The sequence below is a fragment of the Megalops cyprinoides genome, chromosome 1 (assembly GCF_013368585.1).
Source record: "Megalops cyprinoides isolate fMegCyp1 chromosome 1, fMegCyp1.pri, whole genome shotgun sequence".
Lineage (NCBI taxonomy): Eukaryota > Metazoa > Chordata > Actinopteri > Elopiformes > Megalopidae > Megalops > Megalops cyprinoides.
This window is the reverse complement of record NC_050583.1, coordinates 38,700,499-38,717,172: the sequence shown is the minus strand read 5'-3', so window position 1 is coordinate 38,717,172 and position 16,674 is coordinate 38,700,499. Positions and strand designations below refer to the sequence as shown.

Sequence of the window (16,674 nt, the reverse complement as noted above, 5' to 3'; positions counted from 1 at the left end):
AGCATCAGTCTCCTTAGTGTTGATCACACCGTCATACTTTGCCAGCAGCAGTTCTGTTTTAGGAAGTATCATCACTGCTCTGAGTGAGGCATAACTTTACACTGGGAATGAGTGCGTGAAGCTCTGAGTGAGGCTTAATTTTAGACTGGGGTGAGTGCATGAAGCTCTGAGTGAGGCTTAATTTTAGACTGGGGTGAGTGCGTGAAGCTCTGAATGAGATGTTACACGATGCGCGGAGTAAGTGTTGAGCTCTGAGTGAGACATAAACGCTATACCGAGAGGGAGCGCGGAGCTTTGATTGAGACATAACATTACACAGGGAGGGAGCGTGTTGCTCTGAGTGAGACATAACGCGCTGGGAATGCGCTTTACTGGGGTGTCAGTCACCCGAGCGCAGTGTGCCAGAAGGAGTGGCAAGATGTGTATGAGTTTAATTAAAACGAGCAGTTTTCCGTCTCCTGGCATCCGGCGCAAACTTCCCAGCAGTGAGGGTCTGGTCCTGCTGTCTGCTTCCATCTGTCATCCTGTTGAGGAGCGCGACAGCTGAGCGCAACAAACACACACACACACACACACACACACGCATACACACAAACACACACACACACACACACACACACACACACATACACACACGCGCACGCACGCACACGCTCACACACGCACACACATGCACGCACGCACACACGCACACACACACACATGCACACACGCACAAACACACACACACACACACACACACACACACAAACATTCATGATCTCCCACATGAAGGAATGACACCTGAAGGTCCGAATAGCTTACTTTTCCCTGGGGCCTGTCCCTGACCGTAGATCGACTCTATGGCAGTTCGCAATGACAGTGACACAAGCAGTGACATCTGCATATCACGCCCTCCCCATCTTTCAGGGCTCTGCGGACTCGTACACCAGCCGGCCGTCGGACTCGGATGTGTCCCTGGAGGAAGACCACGAGGCGCTGAGGAAGGAGGCTGACAGACAAGCCCTCGCCACACTCGAGAAAGCCAAGGTGAGAGGCCGTGGCAAACGGGGACCTCCGGTGTCCCTACCATTCCCACACCAGTGTACTGTGTGCTCTTCATACCTAGCACACGTACTGGGTAGCACAGATTAACTAAAATTTTGCATGGATAAGGGTCTTTTGTTTTCACATTTTTTTCCTTTTGTTTGTTTGGCAGCCATTGTTGTTATGTTTCTTTTGTATTGATTCTCTCTCTCTTCTGTCTCTTTGAATACCAAAGGCTGTATAAAGGCATGTTTACTGGCAGTACTCTCCAAACCTACAGCAGATTCTTTCTTAATTCCACTCTGTCTCTCCACTCAAGACCAAACCAGTGGCCTTCGCTGTGCGGACCAATGTGGGCTACAATTCTGGCCCCAGTGATGACGTCCCGGTGCAGGGCATGGCCATCTCCTTCGAGGCCAAAGACTTCCTCCACATCAAAGAGGTCAGAGCCAGACCGTGTTTTCAGTAGCCTGATCCGCAGTGCCCTGTTGGTCAGACCCATGGCACAGGCCTCACAAGACTGACCTTTATTCAGTAATTCACTATTAACCCTCAGGCTAGAGGTACACTACATGGCAACAAGTATGTGGACACCTGACCATCACACCTGTATGAGCTTATTGGACATCCCATTCCAAAACCATGGGCATTAGTATGGAGTACCCCCCCCCCCCAGGCAATAACAGCCTCCACTCTTCTGGGAAGGCCTTCCACAAGATTTTGAAGTGTGTCTGTGGGAATTTGTGCCCATTCAGCCAAAAGAGCATTTGTGAGGTCAGGCACTGATGTTGGACGAGAAGGCCTGGCTTGCAATCAGTGTTCTAATTCATCCCAAAGTTGTTCAATGGGGTTGAGGTCAGGGCTCTGTACACGTCACAGGAGTTCCTCCACACCAAACTCGTCAAACCGTGTCTTTATGGACGTTGCTTTGTGCACAGGGGCACAGTCATGCTGGAACAGGAAAGGGCCTTCCCCAAAGTTGGAAGCATACAATTGTCTAAAATGTCTTTGTATGCTGTAGCATTAATGTTCCCCTTCAGTGGAACTAAGGGGCCATGCCAAACCCTGAAAAACAGCCCCAGACCATTATCCCTCCTCCACCAAACTTTACAGTAGGCACTGTGCATTCCGGTAGGTAACGCTCTCCTGGCATCTGCCAAACTCAGATTAGTCCAGACTGCCAGATAGTGAAGCGTGATTGATCACTCCAGAGGATGCATTTCCACTGCTCCAGAGTCCGTTGGCGGTGTGCTTTGCACCACTCCAGCCGTTGCTTGCCATTGCACATAGTGATGTTAGGCTTGCGTGCAGCTGCTTGGCCATGGAAACCCATTTCATGAAGCTCCCGACGCAGGGTTCTTGTGCTGAGGTTGCAGCCAGAGACAGTTTGGAACTCTGTAGTGAGTGATTCAACAGAGGATAGGCAGTTTTTACATGTTGCACACTTCAGCACTCGGCGACTCCCATGTGCTCTACCGCTTTGTGGCTGAGCTGTTGTTGCTCCTAGACGCTTCCACTTGACAATAATAGCACTTACAGTTGACCGGGGCAGATGTAGCAGGGCAGAAATTTCACAAACTGACTTGTGGCTTATGGCTTATGGCATCCTATGATAGTGCCATGTTTAAAGTCACTGAGCTCTCCAATATGACCCATTCTACTTCCAAGGTTTGTCTATGGAGATTTCATGGCTATGTGCTTGATTTTATGCACCTGTTAACAATCGGTGTGGCTGAAACACCTGAACGCAATAATTAGGAGGGGTGTCCACATACTTTTGGCCACGTAGTGTATTCACGGTTGATTTTATGATTCCCCCGGTCCCACTGTGTCTCCCTGTCTCCTTCCCTCTCTGCAGAAGTACAATAATGACTGGTGGATTGGGCGCTTGGTGAAGGAGGGCTGTGAGGTGGGCTTCATTCCCAGCCCGGTGAAGCTAGAGAACACGCGGCTACAGCAGGAGCAGAGGATGAGGCAGAGCTGGCTCAGCTCCAGGTGCTCCATGCCCTGCTTACTCCCCTCCCCCCTGCCCCTCCCAATGCCTGACCCCATCCCATCCCGTCATACCGTCAGCAGCCCTTCCTGCTGTCTGTCTCTTCACTACCATGCTCTTCTTACAGCAAATCAGGAGGAAACTCCAGCTCCAGCCTGGGTGATGTTGCCACGGGAACACGCAGACCCACTCCGCCTGGCACAGGTAAGGAATGACAGCATCAGCAAGGAAGGTGTTGGGCCATGTCAATCGAGTATGCTGCTGGCCATGAAATAAGTGGCTCTTTGAAAATGATTACATTCTGTACACCTTCAGCTGTGAATTTTGTTCCTGACCCTCATTTGATTACACAGTGTATGGGAATTTTGTACATACATCCTTAAAAGCGCCTGTTTTCTGTCAATGTACATGTAATGTGCGGAAATGCAAGGCATTCTGGTTATAACAGTTACAAATGGAGGGGTGAAATGCCTTTAACCTTGTTCCATTGGTCTCTTGAGAAATTTCCTAAACCAAGTTCTTCAAGCGTGAAACAAAATGTATTGTGTTTGGTATTTTATGCAGTCCTTTACTACATAAAATGAAAAATAACATGACTCACATTAATAATTTGAATAGCACTCTGCAAATTGCTGGCCCTGTGGGACCCACTGTGTTTTGTGATGACCTTGACTGGACTAAAACATAAATAATAATTTTACTCACGTTTATTAATTATTTTTGAGTGCCTCCATGATAATTAGCTCTGTGCTGCCTTGCTGTTCACAGTCATTTGCATAAGGCCAGGCCTCTTTATTTTCTCATAGAATCTTGGATATTTTTACATCTGTAAAAAGCAACTTTCTTATTCCTGCCATGTTAACTGGCATCCAGGCACCTTGTGAAAATGCACAACTTATTCTCAGAATATTTTGCATGCTAATTTATTTGGATAATTGGCGTGAGATACAGAAAAACACTGTTTTTCAATTCTGATGTCCTTTCCCATTGATTATGTACCATTGCACTCCATTGAACAATATCACATGTTGTAAATGAGGCAAAATTGATTCTTCAGGAAGGATTGCTTGATTGTTGTAAGCCATGTTTGTAAATAGCATTATAGGAATGTGGTTTTTGATCTGTCTGTGAAGTTTAGTCATATCAGCACTTCTGTAAGCTTCTGTTGTAATAAGCATGAAGAACAGGGTATGAGGAACTGATTTTATCTTCAGGGTGCACCATGTGCATTCCGTGGCACACTTTCAGTTTGCTGAAGCTGTCATCGGTTCTGTCAAGCCCACACATCATGACGCTAAAGGGGCACGTATTTGGAATTTGATCCAATTAAAACAGGTCCCGTAATAGGCGATATTTTTTTCACATCACATTTTCTCATCTCTTAGTAGGGATGCCTCACAGTGCTGTATTGACCTGGTATTGGTGAACCCAAAGGAGAAAAGTAGGCTCCACACTTATGGAAATGAATGGTTTCGACTTCAAAACTCCTGAAAAACAATTATTGTTTAACTGAATGCAAGCTGAGTCCGAGAAACATAACAGGCACTGTTGTGATGGAAAGCCTCTGTTGGATACCCCAGCAGATTCAGACAGATAGAAGCAAGCTGCTTAGCTTTCACACGATGGTGGTATTCTCAGGTCTCTGCTCCCCTGTTGAAGTGTGTTAGAACACACCTTTAGCTGTATGACAGGTGGTGATCTTGCCTAAATTAGCACACCTCCCCTCATTCCCAATGCCCCTGCCTGGCCCACTACATAATGATGTCACCCATTCCGGCTGCACCCCTCCTGCCTCAGAGCACTGCACACCCCCACCTGTACATCTCCTCTCTTCACAACCCTTTCACAGCTCTCCTTCCAGTGCAGAATCTCTCTCTCTCTCTCCCACTCCATCTCTGCCAGCCTCTATTGCCATCCTACTCTCTGTGGCATTATTAATTATTTGACCACAGATCATGGATGGCTATTGATACTGCTGTTCCTCTTATCATTTCAATGTTTCGATCCTCGCCTTTTACCTCCTTTTACCTAGTTCTCCTGCATGTCTCCAAATGAGAACCTGCCTGTTTATCTGCCCTACCGTCCTCTCTCCTGACCTGTAACTTTCCTCTCCTCCTTTTGGACTTTCTCGCTCTCTCGACTGCTGTCATCATTTTTCCGTCTGTTTCTACTTGCTCTTTCACTCCATATCCTCCTTTCCTGTCTCATCTCCCTGCTCTCGACCTCATTCCTCCAACTCCTTGCTGCCCGGCTCTCCTCCCTGTGGCCCCTCCCCTGGCTCCACTCCCACCGTAGTGGCATTAGAGGTTGACTCCCTCGACCTGGATGCAGAGGAGCCCCCTGAGGGCCAGGCTGAGCCTCAGTCCCCCAGGGCCAGCAGTGTCACCTCTTCACAGGCTAACGCCCACCGCCTTCCTTTTTTTAAGAAGGTAACATCAGGGACTCCCCAGCACTGCAGCCACTGCTTCTCTCCCCCCTGCTATGGCCCTGCAACCCTGTCGCCTGCCCCTCCAAGTCCCCCTGCCAGCATCCACCCTCAGATTTAACCTCCCCTGCTGCTCCCTCCCTCTTCTAACCTCTACCAGCCCCTCCGTCTCTGATCACTATGGTAACGGTGAGATGCCTCTGTGTGTGTGTGTCTATTGGGAAGGTTGAGCTGGCTGGTTGGTCGACTGTCACGCAGGTACAAAACTACAAAAGTGTAAGAGCAGAGTGGCTTTACAGGAACAAGCCTGATCGAAAACTTTGACCTGAGAGGTACAGGACCAACAAAGGTCATCTCCTGGTAAAGCCTCACTCACACCCCTCTCCTCTGCTCAGATCCCTGCCCATCCATCTCAGTCTCTGTCCCTTCTGGTCTTCACTCAGGCTAAGCCACCTCAGATCTCCATCCAAGATCATGCCCCTGCCACCTCCCCCCTCCCAATGCCCCCAGTCCCAACCTGTCAATAACACACGTGCCCTGTGTTCTTGTTCTTGTGTTTTTGTCGTTTTTTTTTTTTCCCCCCTGTCGCTGGGATTGGGTGTGTGCGGAGTGATAGGTGGTCCAGCTAAACAGAAACAGAAGTCGGTGAGTCCCTGCAGTTTATTCTCTCTGAGACTGAAAGCCTTCGCACTGTTTTGAAAGAAGCTCATGCCGCTCACCCCCATCCCATCCAGTGCAGGTTGCATTCTGAGGGCCTCTCAGCTTTCAGCCCGAGCAGGGCCGATCTTTCTCTCCCCCAGAGCATTGGCATGTGAAAGCCAGAGAGAGGGTGCCGGACCAGGACAGTGGCAGGGCAGAGTCGGGGGGGGGGGGGGCGCTGGAGGGTTTAGCAGCATGTGCTAATGCACCCTGAAATGTTTTTGTTTCCATTTTGACGCTTTGCTTCAGCTGCGGTATCGGCACATTTCACGGGCAGCTCAGGGCGATTTCAGAGCCTGGCACGCTGGCGCCATAATGAGGATGCCATTGGGAATCATCTGTGATCAGAGCTTGCAAATGCTCGTCCGTCTGGAATGAGATCACATAAATCCAACAGAGCAAGCGTCGAAAATACATCAGCATAGCTTTGTTCCCCTTACCTGCCATTGTTCAATTCATAATGAGAGAACATGGAGACCTTCCCCGCTGCTGTTATGTTTCTGTAATAGTAAGGTAATGCTGTGTGTTTGTGTGCACACACACACACAATAAGCATGAAAGGTGAACAGTGAAAATTCTTCCAAGCATCTTCTCTCTGGCTTTCAACCCCTGGCTTGCTGGGAAATGAGTGGACACATTCATATGTGAAATATGCTAAGAATCAAATCAGGCAAACTGGAGTTTCATCTGCTGTTAGCATTTGTGTGGGACAGATGGCATAGTCTTTCTCTTCGCTACCAGCGCTGACCTTACCCTTTCAGCATTGGAGCATCATGCATGTGCCTATCAGTTGTGTACTTGTCTGGTGTATATATGGAGTGAATAAGTGGTACAGTTTTATTTACTGTACAATGTTGTTTTTTTAAGCACTGATATGTAGTTAACCTCACATGAATGCAGTTCCTTTTGCTATTAATTATATTTAATGCATACCTGTAGTGGTATATAGGAATATGGAATAATTCAACTGTATTAGGGTGTATTTTTACTATTTTCCCCTCACGTTTTTAGGAAACTGAATGCTGGAACAGTCAATACCAGCTTCACTCAATTTACTTTGTATTGTACAACTCTCACTTGCTGACTGGAGCTGTAAAAATACACCAGCCAGGAACACTGTGTGATGTGAGGCTTTGGCTGGACAGGAGAAAGTATGTGCACATTAATAATGGTCCAGCTCTTGTCTTCCACTGTAACAGGCTGCAGCATTTCCATGGAGTTTAATTATGACTGCAGAGAAACTGAACCAAGCACATTCATTGGAGGATGGATCTCAAAGGCTTTTAACAAATAAACAAATCAACAAAAGAACAGACTAAAGCCCTGTCATTCTCTAGTCTGCTGTGTCCTCTCAGTTAGCATGAACGGGGAAATATGCTGATTATGTAAGGCTACAGCAGCATGTCCAATATACAGCAAAATTCCTGCTTATGCCCCCCCCTCCTGTCCCCCTGGTGTCTGACAATGTGCCCTGTTACCCCCCACCCCCACCCCTTCTTTCCCTTTTCTCGGCCCAGATGGAGCATGTCCCCCCCTACGACGTGGTGCCTTCCATGAGACCCATCATCCTGGTGGGACCCTCACTCAAGGGCTATGAGGTAAACGACCACGCCATGCACCATTCTGACAGACTCGATAACCAGCAACAGAACAATAAATCTGTGAAAAAATAGATGAATGTGTGATATTCTGAACACAAAGTGGATTGAGACCACAAGGTGCTTTTCTAGGGTTTCAGTTTTTTGGCGAACATGCCGATGTGCCCTTGAACTGTCATCTACGAACCCTCAACAACAGATGTCACAGAATATGTGGGAGCTGCTGTTGAGGGTTAACGGTGACAGTTCAGCCTTCTGTGCTGTGAACAAATTCACATGTTCTCCCGTTTTAGAATGCATTCCAGTGGCCCTCCCTAATGCGGCTCCTTTTGCCTCCTGTTTTAGGTCACTGACATGATGCAGAAGGCGCTCTTTGACTTCCTCAAACACAAATTCGAGGGCAGGTGAGATGTCAGCTCCAGGAGCATTCGCGGCTACCGTGAGGCGACGGCGACGAGTCGCAAAGCCGATAATAAAGTCCTCGCTCCTATGACTGCGGCGTGACTGTGACTGCGGCGTCAAAGCCGCCTGCCCGCGGCGCTTGGCACGCGAGCGCTAAGCTGCTGTGTTGTTTTTGCTCTGGCAGAATATCCATCACGCGGGTGACGGCGGACATTTCCCTGGCCAAGCGCTCCGTCCTCAACAACCCCAGCAAGCACACCATCATCGAGCGCTCCAGCACGCGCTCCAGCCTGGGTAAGGGAGGGGTCAAGGGTCACGCCTTGCGTGGGGGTGCGCTGCGGCCCAGCGGGGGCAGGGTGGTGGTAAATGAAGACACTAGCACCAGGACCCACCCTCAGTATTTCCTCTCATCTTTGTCTGTCTGTCAGTCTGAGGCACGTGACACAATTAGTAGAATTACTTCATTTCAGACTCCTTATCACCCCATATGTGTTCTGTACGAAGTATCTCAAGTTAGACCTTTACTAGAGTAGCGCAAGCAGAGCAGGATGGCCAGTGAGGCATTTGTGCTGGCAGTGAATCCAGTGTCAAGTGTACAAACCACTACTGCATATGAAGCTCCAATCAGTAAGCTGAAGCCAAAGAGAGAACAGAGTTGCATGTTTTCCTGTTTGAGGAATACAAAATGCACATTCCCCGAGAGCCTTTCTCATCATTCTCTGCAGATTTGTGTTGTAACGCTGTGTGCACCAAATGGCTTCTGTTTACCACTGCTCAATGGTATGAATAATGAAGCCATTCCATAATGTGTCTGTATCTGTGTGTGTTGCGGCAGGAAGAACAGTTTAGAATGGATGCTGCTGTGTTTGGAATCTGAGGCCACACGAAAGCAGCTGTCTGATTGCCGCTGTGGGTGACTGAGCTCTTCCAGTTCAGGATTCAGCTTGTTCAGCTTGTGCTGAGCCTGACTGGGCTGAATGCAAAGGCTGGCAAGCAGCATTTATTCTGTAGGGTTAAAATACAGTCTGTGAAGTTCGCAGGTCACTCACAGAATCACCAGTGGAGACCAAAGTCAAGATTAAATGTCATTGATCAGTCAGAATGAAGTGGAAACTCTGAAAGCCGGGCGGAGGATGTTTTGATTAGGTTGTGTTTAGGTTATCATACAGAGCTACCTTGTGCAATTATTTTAGAGCTGGTCCAATTTTTTGAAATCAAAGCTTGAAAGATATGTTGAAGTGATCTCCTCTCTAAAGATAAACAAATGTATTTTAGAATATTGGATTCATTCAGGACAATATATATAAATCAGTATAATATATTTAGTAAAACTTCTATTAAACACAGAGTTTCCTAGCAGTACTGGTCCTTTTTAGTGGGCCAGAGAAAAAAAAATTAGTGAATGAATGCCAATCTCTAATAGTAGCCAGAATGCCAATCTGTAATAGTATCCAGATAGCTGTAATAACTGAAACTTCATGCTTTCTTTTCTAATTTGGGTTCAAAGCAAATAGATGCCCAAGCTATTTTCTGCACACACACACACACACACACACACACACACAGATATCCAAATATATGCATTCGGCATTAATTATTGCTTCTTTTATAATTAAATTCTTTGCATATATTGTGCAAGTATACTTAAGTTTTCAAATGAACCCCGAGTGCTTTAAGCAACTGAAAATGTATGCAGGAAGGGACATCAGCAAAACGCTAACAGAATGCTGGCACCCTCAAGCATCTGTAATGTACATGTCAGTACATTAAACATTTTGTCATTAATTAGAACTCAGTTTTTATGGTCAGCATGTCAGATTTTTCTTGGTTTTCATTAGAGTAATGACCTGCCCAGGACTGCAGCTTTTAAAAGCTTTGCATGATGTAAGAGGAATAGTGAATGGATCTGTTCTGGGGCAGATTCAGCACAAGTGTCCTCAGGGGCTGTTGTTTATACCAAATCGATAAATCTTATTTGGTATTCATTGCCACTCCTCTGCTTCCTGATTGGTCATTGGTCTAAAGTGTTGGGGTAGTAAGAGGTCTCTGTGCAGGTACAGAATAAGCTGTGCTGAGGGTTTTAGGGAGATTCTTGCCTGCAGAGGCAGGTAGAGAGCAGTAGCCCGCTGAGGGCAGATGGGTCTGGTGGAACAGCGTCTGGACTTGCTTCGGCTGACCGTCCGTCTGATGTGGCCTCTTGTCTCTCTCTCATCCTGTCTTTCCTCTGGGCCCCCTTCCTCCCTCCCTCCTTCCATGCTGTCCCACACTCTCTTGACTCAGACATACTGGGTACGTATCTCTTCCACTTCTCCAGACCAGCGTCTCACCCCTTTCCCATGCCAGCTGCCTATCCGTCTGTCCATCTGTCTGCTTGCCTGTCCCATCTCACATTTATTCACCTGCTTGTGTAAAGATTCTAATATGCCTGTTGCTTGCAAAAAGACAATAACATGAGTGCTGAGTGGCTCCATGTTCATCCGATGTCCGTGGTTCAGGAGACAGGTTTCCAGGTAACAACAGTGGACAACGTTGAAGAAACTGGCCTGGTCCACACCACCTGCAGTGTCAGGATTTGTCATGTAATCATTCTCTGACCCAGAATCCCTTTCTGGTGTGATCCAAACCACTTTTCTTCCCAACATTCACTGTTGCATCCTGCATGGTGATGCTTCACCATGGAAATAATAGAAATGCATTAAGTGGTCATGCAGGAAGGCACACATCCACTTTAGATGAGATGTGCTGACGCTTTCTACTTGAGCTCTGAGTGTACATTGTGTTCTGAGGACCCAAAATGGCACGTTTCAGTATCTAGATGGCATGCCTCGCACATTAGGTTACAGCCATCAAGGTATCTAGGTTTGATAAAGGCATAAACCAGAGCTTTTACTGAGCCAAGTGATGAATGCAACCACAATGGAAGAACCAGGTACTCTGGGTTGTATATCTGGGATGTACATTCAGTATTCAGTGGTTCTGTTTGGATATAAACATACTCAAGTTCTGTGTAAACCCACTGGGCTTTATTCGTGACTGGTTTCCCCCTCTCCTACGCTCAGTCACCTGCAATTGCAACAACACAACCAGCCAGACAGGGCTGCTCATGGTCAGCATTGAGAATTAAATCTTTCACACTGCAGAAAGGGCTGCATATTCTACCAGCACTCTGCTGGCTTGTTGAGACCCAGCTGCTTAAACATGACAGGCTCTGTCACAGGTAGAGTGACAGGGAGGATATTTTTGGTTTGGAGAGACTGTCTCTTTGTGAATATACTGTGTCCAAGCTCCAAGCAAACCTCAGAAACATTGAGAAGGACACTCTTTTAAAATGCAACTAAAGAAACCAAACGCGGAGAAGTTAGAGATGGTGTGGGTACACAGTGTATCCCTTTCACTTGGTCACCATTCATGTGATCAGAGAGATTCGTGCTCAAAGGACTATTGAACACAGAGGCAATAGCCTTGCGGACACATAACAAGGTCTACAGTGCTGCTGCTATCTGTTACAGGACTCATCCTAGCAAAAACTTAGATTTATGACCATGCGTATATCTTGTAAAGTCATTACCAGTGATGATGTAGTCAGGGATTCTTCCCTTCTGACCAGCAGTTCAGCTCTTTAATATTGAATTAAATTTGGAAGAGTCTGAGGTACATTAAAATGATGATTCAAAATAGTGATTAAAAAATGAGAACAAGGCAATTATTTTTACATTCAGAAATCTCATCCCAGATTTAAACATTCATCACTTTGGCATTGTGTCCAGAAGCTTCCTTTATCAACAATGCATAACCACCTGATTTACCAACACAGAGAGCTTCCTAAAAGTGTTTGCAAATTCAAGCTCCAGAACATGCATATAAACATTTCTTTGTGGTGAAACAGCAACATCACAGGAAAGAAGCACAGCCATTTCCCTTTCAGCAGGTGCCAAATGACAGCTGTAGCCCATCAGGCAGCTGGGAAAATCACGAGGGATATTTTGCATTACAGGTCAGCTGGGTTCAACAACAGAAAAATATATGTGATTCTACATACATTTTGCTAATGATAACAAACAGGTAAACACACATGGGTCTATGTGTTATTTTAAGTATGTTTCATATTGGAACATATCATATTGCTTATCTGTGTGTAAGTATGTGTGCATGTGTGTGCGTGTGGGTATATGTTACAGATATATATATATATATAGGTCATTATGCGTGCTAAATATACAAATATTAAAGCTCCAGAAATTGTCACAAATTTAAAAAACTTTTTGTATAAGTTACAGAAAGTGGGAAATGAGAAATGGATTGGGCTGTTACCTTTTGTGAAGCAGCACTATTCTATTAAAGATGCATGGCCTTCACATATGTAGGAGAGAGGTCAGAGAAACACTGTCCGGCTGAAGATGCAGTGACATTCTGCCAGCAACAGATTATTTCCTCAGATAGGGCCATTCATTCTTTTATTTCTAAGTGTATCCAGTGCTCTGAAGAAGCTGAGATTGCTAGTGTTATTTTATTTTCTCTTATTTTTTATTTTCAAGCCTCTTCCAAGAAGGCAAAAAAAAGACCTTAGACCACTGAGATTCGGGTTTTTCGTTGGTAGCAGGTTATTATCCAAAAATTAAAGCCATATTATCGCCGTATACAGTTAATTTATGCCATTTTTTATGCAAAGTTCAATACATGTAGAGGAGCCCACAGTTGGGATGTATCAGCAATTACCAATATAAGCACGCATTACACATATGCTGGTTTGATGAATCGCTCTTTATTTGTGTGTATGCACAAAATGTGCAGCTTGTATGTAAGGACACAGCTTTTGACTCATTAAAAGAAGGAATGGTAAACGAGGCCCCAGAGACCAAGCCGCTATGCCGTGCGACACCGTTAAGCCATGCAATGGAGGCAGAGTGCACACTGATTTGTATTCAGTCTGCCTCGTCTTAGAGAAACAGCTCAGTGATAAACAGATAAATGCAGAGGCAAGGCTGAAACTGGTTCTCACACTGTCTATAGTTTGAACGAGAGGACTGTGTCTGTTTGCGTATGTGTGTGTGAGTAAGTGACTGGCATTGCTGCAAAGTGCTGGGGATACTGAGTTCTCACAGCAGCGAGAAACGATGTTGAATTAGATTGGGCAGAACACCCTGCTGTTTGCTTCCTCTTAATTGAATTTTAGATTGAAAAAATGGGTCTCTGGTCTGAATTAATCTTGCTTGTCAACCCATGAAGGAATTCCTATTATGCTAACCAGTTTTTGCTCTGCTTGCATAAGTGACTCTTGTGTGTGTCATATTAGAAGGATAGGCCACTCCACAACAGAGTGGCCTATCTGTATAAAGTGTTGCAATTCTAAGAAGTCACTGTGTGAAATGCCACACAATCAAAATCACAAAGAGGCAATGGAAAGCTTCTTGGAAGGAGAGTATATGTCTCTTTGGACACAGATTTTCATTTGAGGCTTAAGTATTTTTGTCAGCCATTGTAACAGGCTCAACACAGAGCTTCACTTTGTCTCACTGTGACCCTGGTGTTCAAAGAGGGAAGCAGCCTGCCTTTGTGTAACCCTAACCCGAACTGTGTAGCCTGCCCATGAGAGCAGGCTTGCGTCTGGGGCCCGGCGTTGACTGTATGTCCCTGACCATGTATCACCTCCCCACAGCCGAGGTGCAGAGCGAGATTGAGCGCATCTTCGAGCTGGCGCGCACCCTGCAGCTGGTGGCCCTGGATGCCGACACCATCAATCACCCCTCCCAGCTGGCCAAAACCTCACTGGCGCCCATCATTGTCTACATCAAGATAGCTTCGCCCAAGGTACCCCCCTCCCCCATCCACACACCTCACTCCATGCCTCAGGGAAGGGCCACAAGATGCATGTGCCAGTCTCCATATACTCCACCCTGCGAGGTCTTGGGCTTTTCATGGCCTCATCTGTTCACTGATTAATTGTAGTAGGAATCTTGCTAGGCACTTCAGCATCAAAGCATTTAACAAACATTGCCGAGGCCCTGCTCTTCTCACCAGGTTCTCCAGAGGCTTATCAAGTCCCGGGGGAAGTCCCAGGCCAAGCACCTCAATGTGCAGATGGTGGCAGCAGATAAATTGGCCCAGTGCCCCCCGGTGAGTGCCCACTCAACAGGACACCGCAAACCTTCAGGACTGTGACCAAGTTCTGAACATTACAGAGCATAACAGGCCGATCATTAGCTCTAATGTGTCTCTCAGAGGAGACCTCATTTCATGAACAGCAGAGCCGTGGGGACCAAGAGCATAATTACACATTGTGGAAATTAAGTAATACTGAATGGAAGACAGCCACTCAAAGCTGACAAAAACAGTTAAATGAAGAATAACAGTTGTGTAGATAAAAAGCTGTTATCTGTGGCTTATTCCACAAGCTGAAGTCTACAGCACCATGTGGGCGGAATGTCCAAAGAAATCTGTGCCTTGCACTTATCATTGTTCCCTCAAACCCTGCTCTTCAAACACAGAACAGAACATTCTCTTGGCCTTACATAAAAATATGGCCATTTTACTGTAGAATCCTATCACAAATGACCAAGTCATGTGGCAAATGTTTGTGCGTGTGCGTGCACAGAGACGGAGCTCATTGACCGACTGTTCCCCTGTGTCAATGTCCCTCATATTCTCCAGGAGCTCTTTGACATAATACTAGATGAGAACCAGCTGGAGGACGCCTGTGAGCACCTGGCTGACTACCTGGAAGCCTATTGGAAAGCCACGCATCCACCCAGCTGCAACCCCCCCAACCCTCTTCTCAACCGCACCATAACAACCGCTGCCCTGGCCGCCTCCCCCGAGCCCGTCTCCAACCTCCAGCTACAGGTGCTCACCTCTCTGCGCCGCAACCTGAATCTGTGGCCGGGACTGGAGGGTCCCAACTCCCCCAATGAGAAGGAGGAGGAGGAGCATGCCCTCTAGAGGCGAGATGGAAAGGAGAGGCACCCCAGCCAGTTGCTGAGGCTTTGGAGCTGCCCCCTCCCTCCCAGGGAAAGAGCTCTGCAGAGAAGGGTGCAGATGCATACAGACAGGAAGAGAGTCACACTGAGAACAGCACCTTGAAGAAACAATATGGAACAGCATGTCACAGTCTCACACGCATAAACTTAAATGCAAACACACTCACTACAGGGTGATTTATACAGGCTTCATAGCAATACAACAGAAGCTTGTAGCATTTCTGCACGTGGACACACACACACAAGTATACACAGGTACGCCAGCATGTACACACACACGTACCTGTGTGTAGAAAAAGAATGTAAAAAGAATGCCAAGTGGTTGCTTGGAACCTGGCCCAGTCAGCACAACCTGTGCAACTGATGCATTTATGAAGGTTTATTCAGAGTGAGGAATTGTACTTGGATGATAAATTTTCCTGGGCTTTTAATAATCGCAGAGACAGCTCATTATCTGCGGATTTGGCCCAGCGTCGGACAGCTGCGTGGCCCCTTATTTATTGTGATGGGGAATGAGAGGCGAGCCCCCAGGATCCGGTCTGGCGTGATTTTCCAGTCTTTCAGCTGGGAGACGGAGCTGGGGCTGCCTCCCTCCTCCATGTTACCATGGTGCCTGTCCCTGAAAAAGAATGAGTCATTTCAGTGGCCCTGTGAGTGTGTGCAGTGTTGTGGCTGGGTTTTCCTCTCTCTTGGATTGTGGAGAGGAAGGGGCGGAAAGAGGGGCATGACTAACAAGAATGTCCTGTTTAATTTATTCACAGTGCAAAACTAAACAGGAAGAGGTGGATGAACCGAGTGGATATCTATCCAATCTTAGGCAGCTTGGTGGCTGCCAAACACATGGAGATCAAATCACTTTAGTCAAGGGAGAGCAGAGCATTAAAAGGCTAAGCATTTGAACTTAGACTAGTACATTAGAATTATAACAGCTGAGCTAAACCTATTATATCTGAAGGGCACAGTCTCTCTATTGATTATTGACTGTGACATGGGTCATAGTCTTCAAGCTAAGAGCATCACCCTCAGCTATTTTAATGTAAATAGTCTGATCTGCTGTCAGGATTGTTTTGAATATATGCACAACACAACACAACAGGGGAGTCATGGATGGTAATTAGTTACACTGTGAAAAATCCTGTGCTGTGCCTTTGAAAGTTTCTGGAGTTTATGCCTACCTCTCAAGAGAAGATGACCCAAAACCCCTTGTTTCTGCTGACAGCCGGTGATCCCTGAGGAAAATCTCAGGGCAGTCAGTTAAATGTGGTCATCTTTATTGATTTGTTTACATAGCTGTCCTTCTTTATCAATTTGTTTGTTTCCTCATTCATTTAGAGGAATATGTTTGCTTTTGGTATGATTTAAATTTGGAATATGATCATTTTCTTAGATGTCAGGTAGCTTGAGTTTTGCTTTAGTTGAGAAAAGGTGACATTATCTGCTTGGACCTCCGCATGGTCTAACAGTGGCACATTTTGCCTTGCTTTTGAAATGCCTTTTTAAATGTAGAACTATTTTTAATTAGTTCTGAAGTTGTCCTGAGCCTTTTTATTTTGACAG

General features: G+C 46.3%; 1 protein-coding gene across 4 annotated transcripts in view; it reads left to right on the top strand.

The window, feature by feature from the left end:
- LOC118788155 (voltage-dependent L-type calcium channel subunit beta-1-like) overlaps window positions 1-16,674 on the top strand; it is a 47,279-nt gene that overhangs the window by 24,664 nt on the left and 5,941 nt on the right. For 3 of the 4 annotated variants that reach the window (XM_036544049.1, XM_036544066.1, XM_036544075.1), the window contains 11 exons: window positions 910-1,029; window positions 1,346-1,468; window positions 2,885-3,021; window positions 3,147-3,223; window positions 5,315-5,448; window positions 7,661-7,741; window positions 8,087-8,145; window positions 8,328-8,437; window positions 13,800-13,951; window positions 14,162-14,257; window positions 14,792-14,983. In XM_036544049.1, the coding sequence (XP_036399942.1) occupies window positions 910-1,029; window positions 1,346-1,468; window positions 2,885-3,021; window positions 3,147-3,223; window positions 5,315-5,448; window positions 7,661-7,741; window positions 8,087-8,145; window positions 8,328-8,437; window positions 13,800-13,951; window positions 14,162-14,257; window positions 14,792-14,983 (1,281 nt within the window). Of the gene's footprint in view, window positions 1-909; window positions 1,030-1,345; window positions 1,469-2,884; window positions 3,022-3,146; window positions 3,224-5,314; window positions 5,449-6,060; window positions 6,090-7,660; window positions 7,742-8,086; window positions 8,146-8,327; window positions 8,438-13,799; window positions 13,952-14,161; window positions 14,258-14,791; window positions 14,984-16,674 lie in introns of all 4 variants that reach the window. The other variant, XM_036544057.1, reaches the window with a different exon arrangement.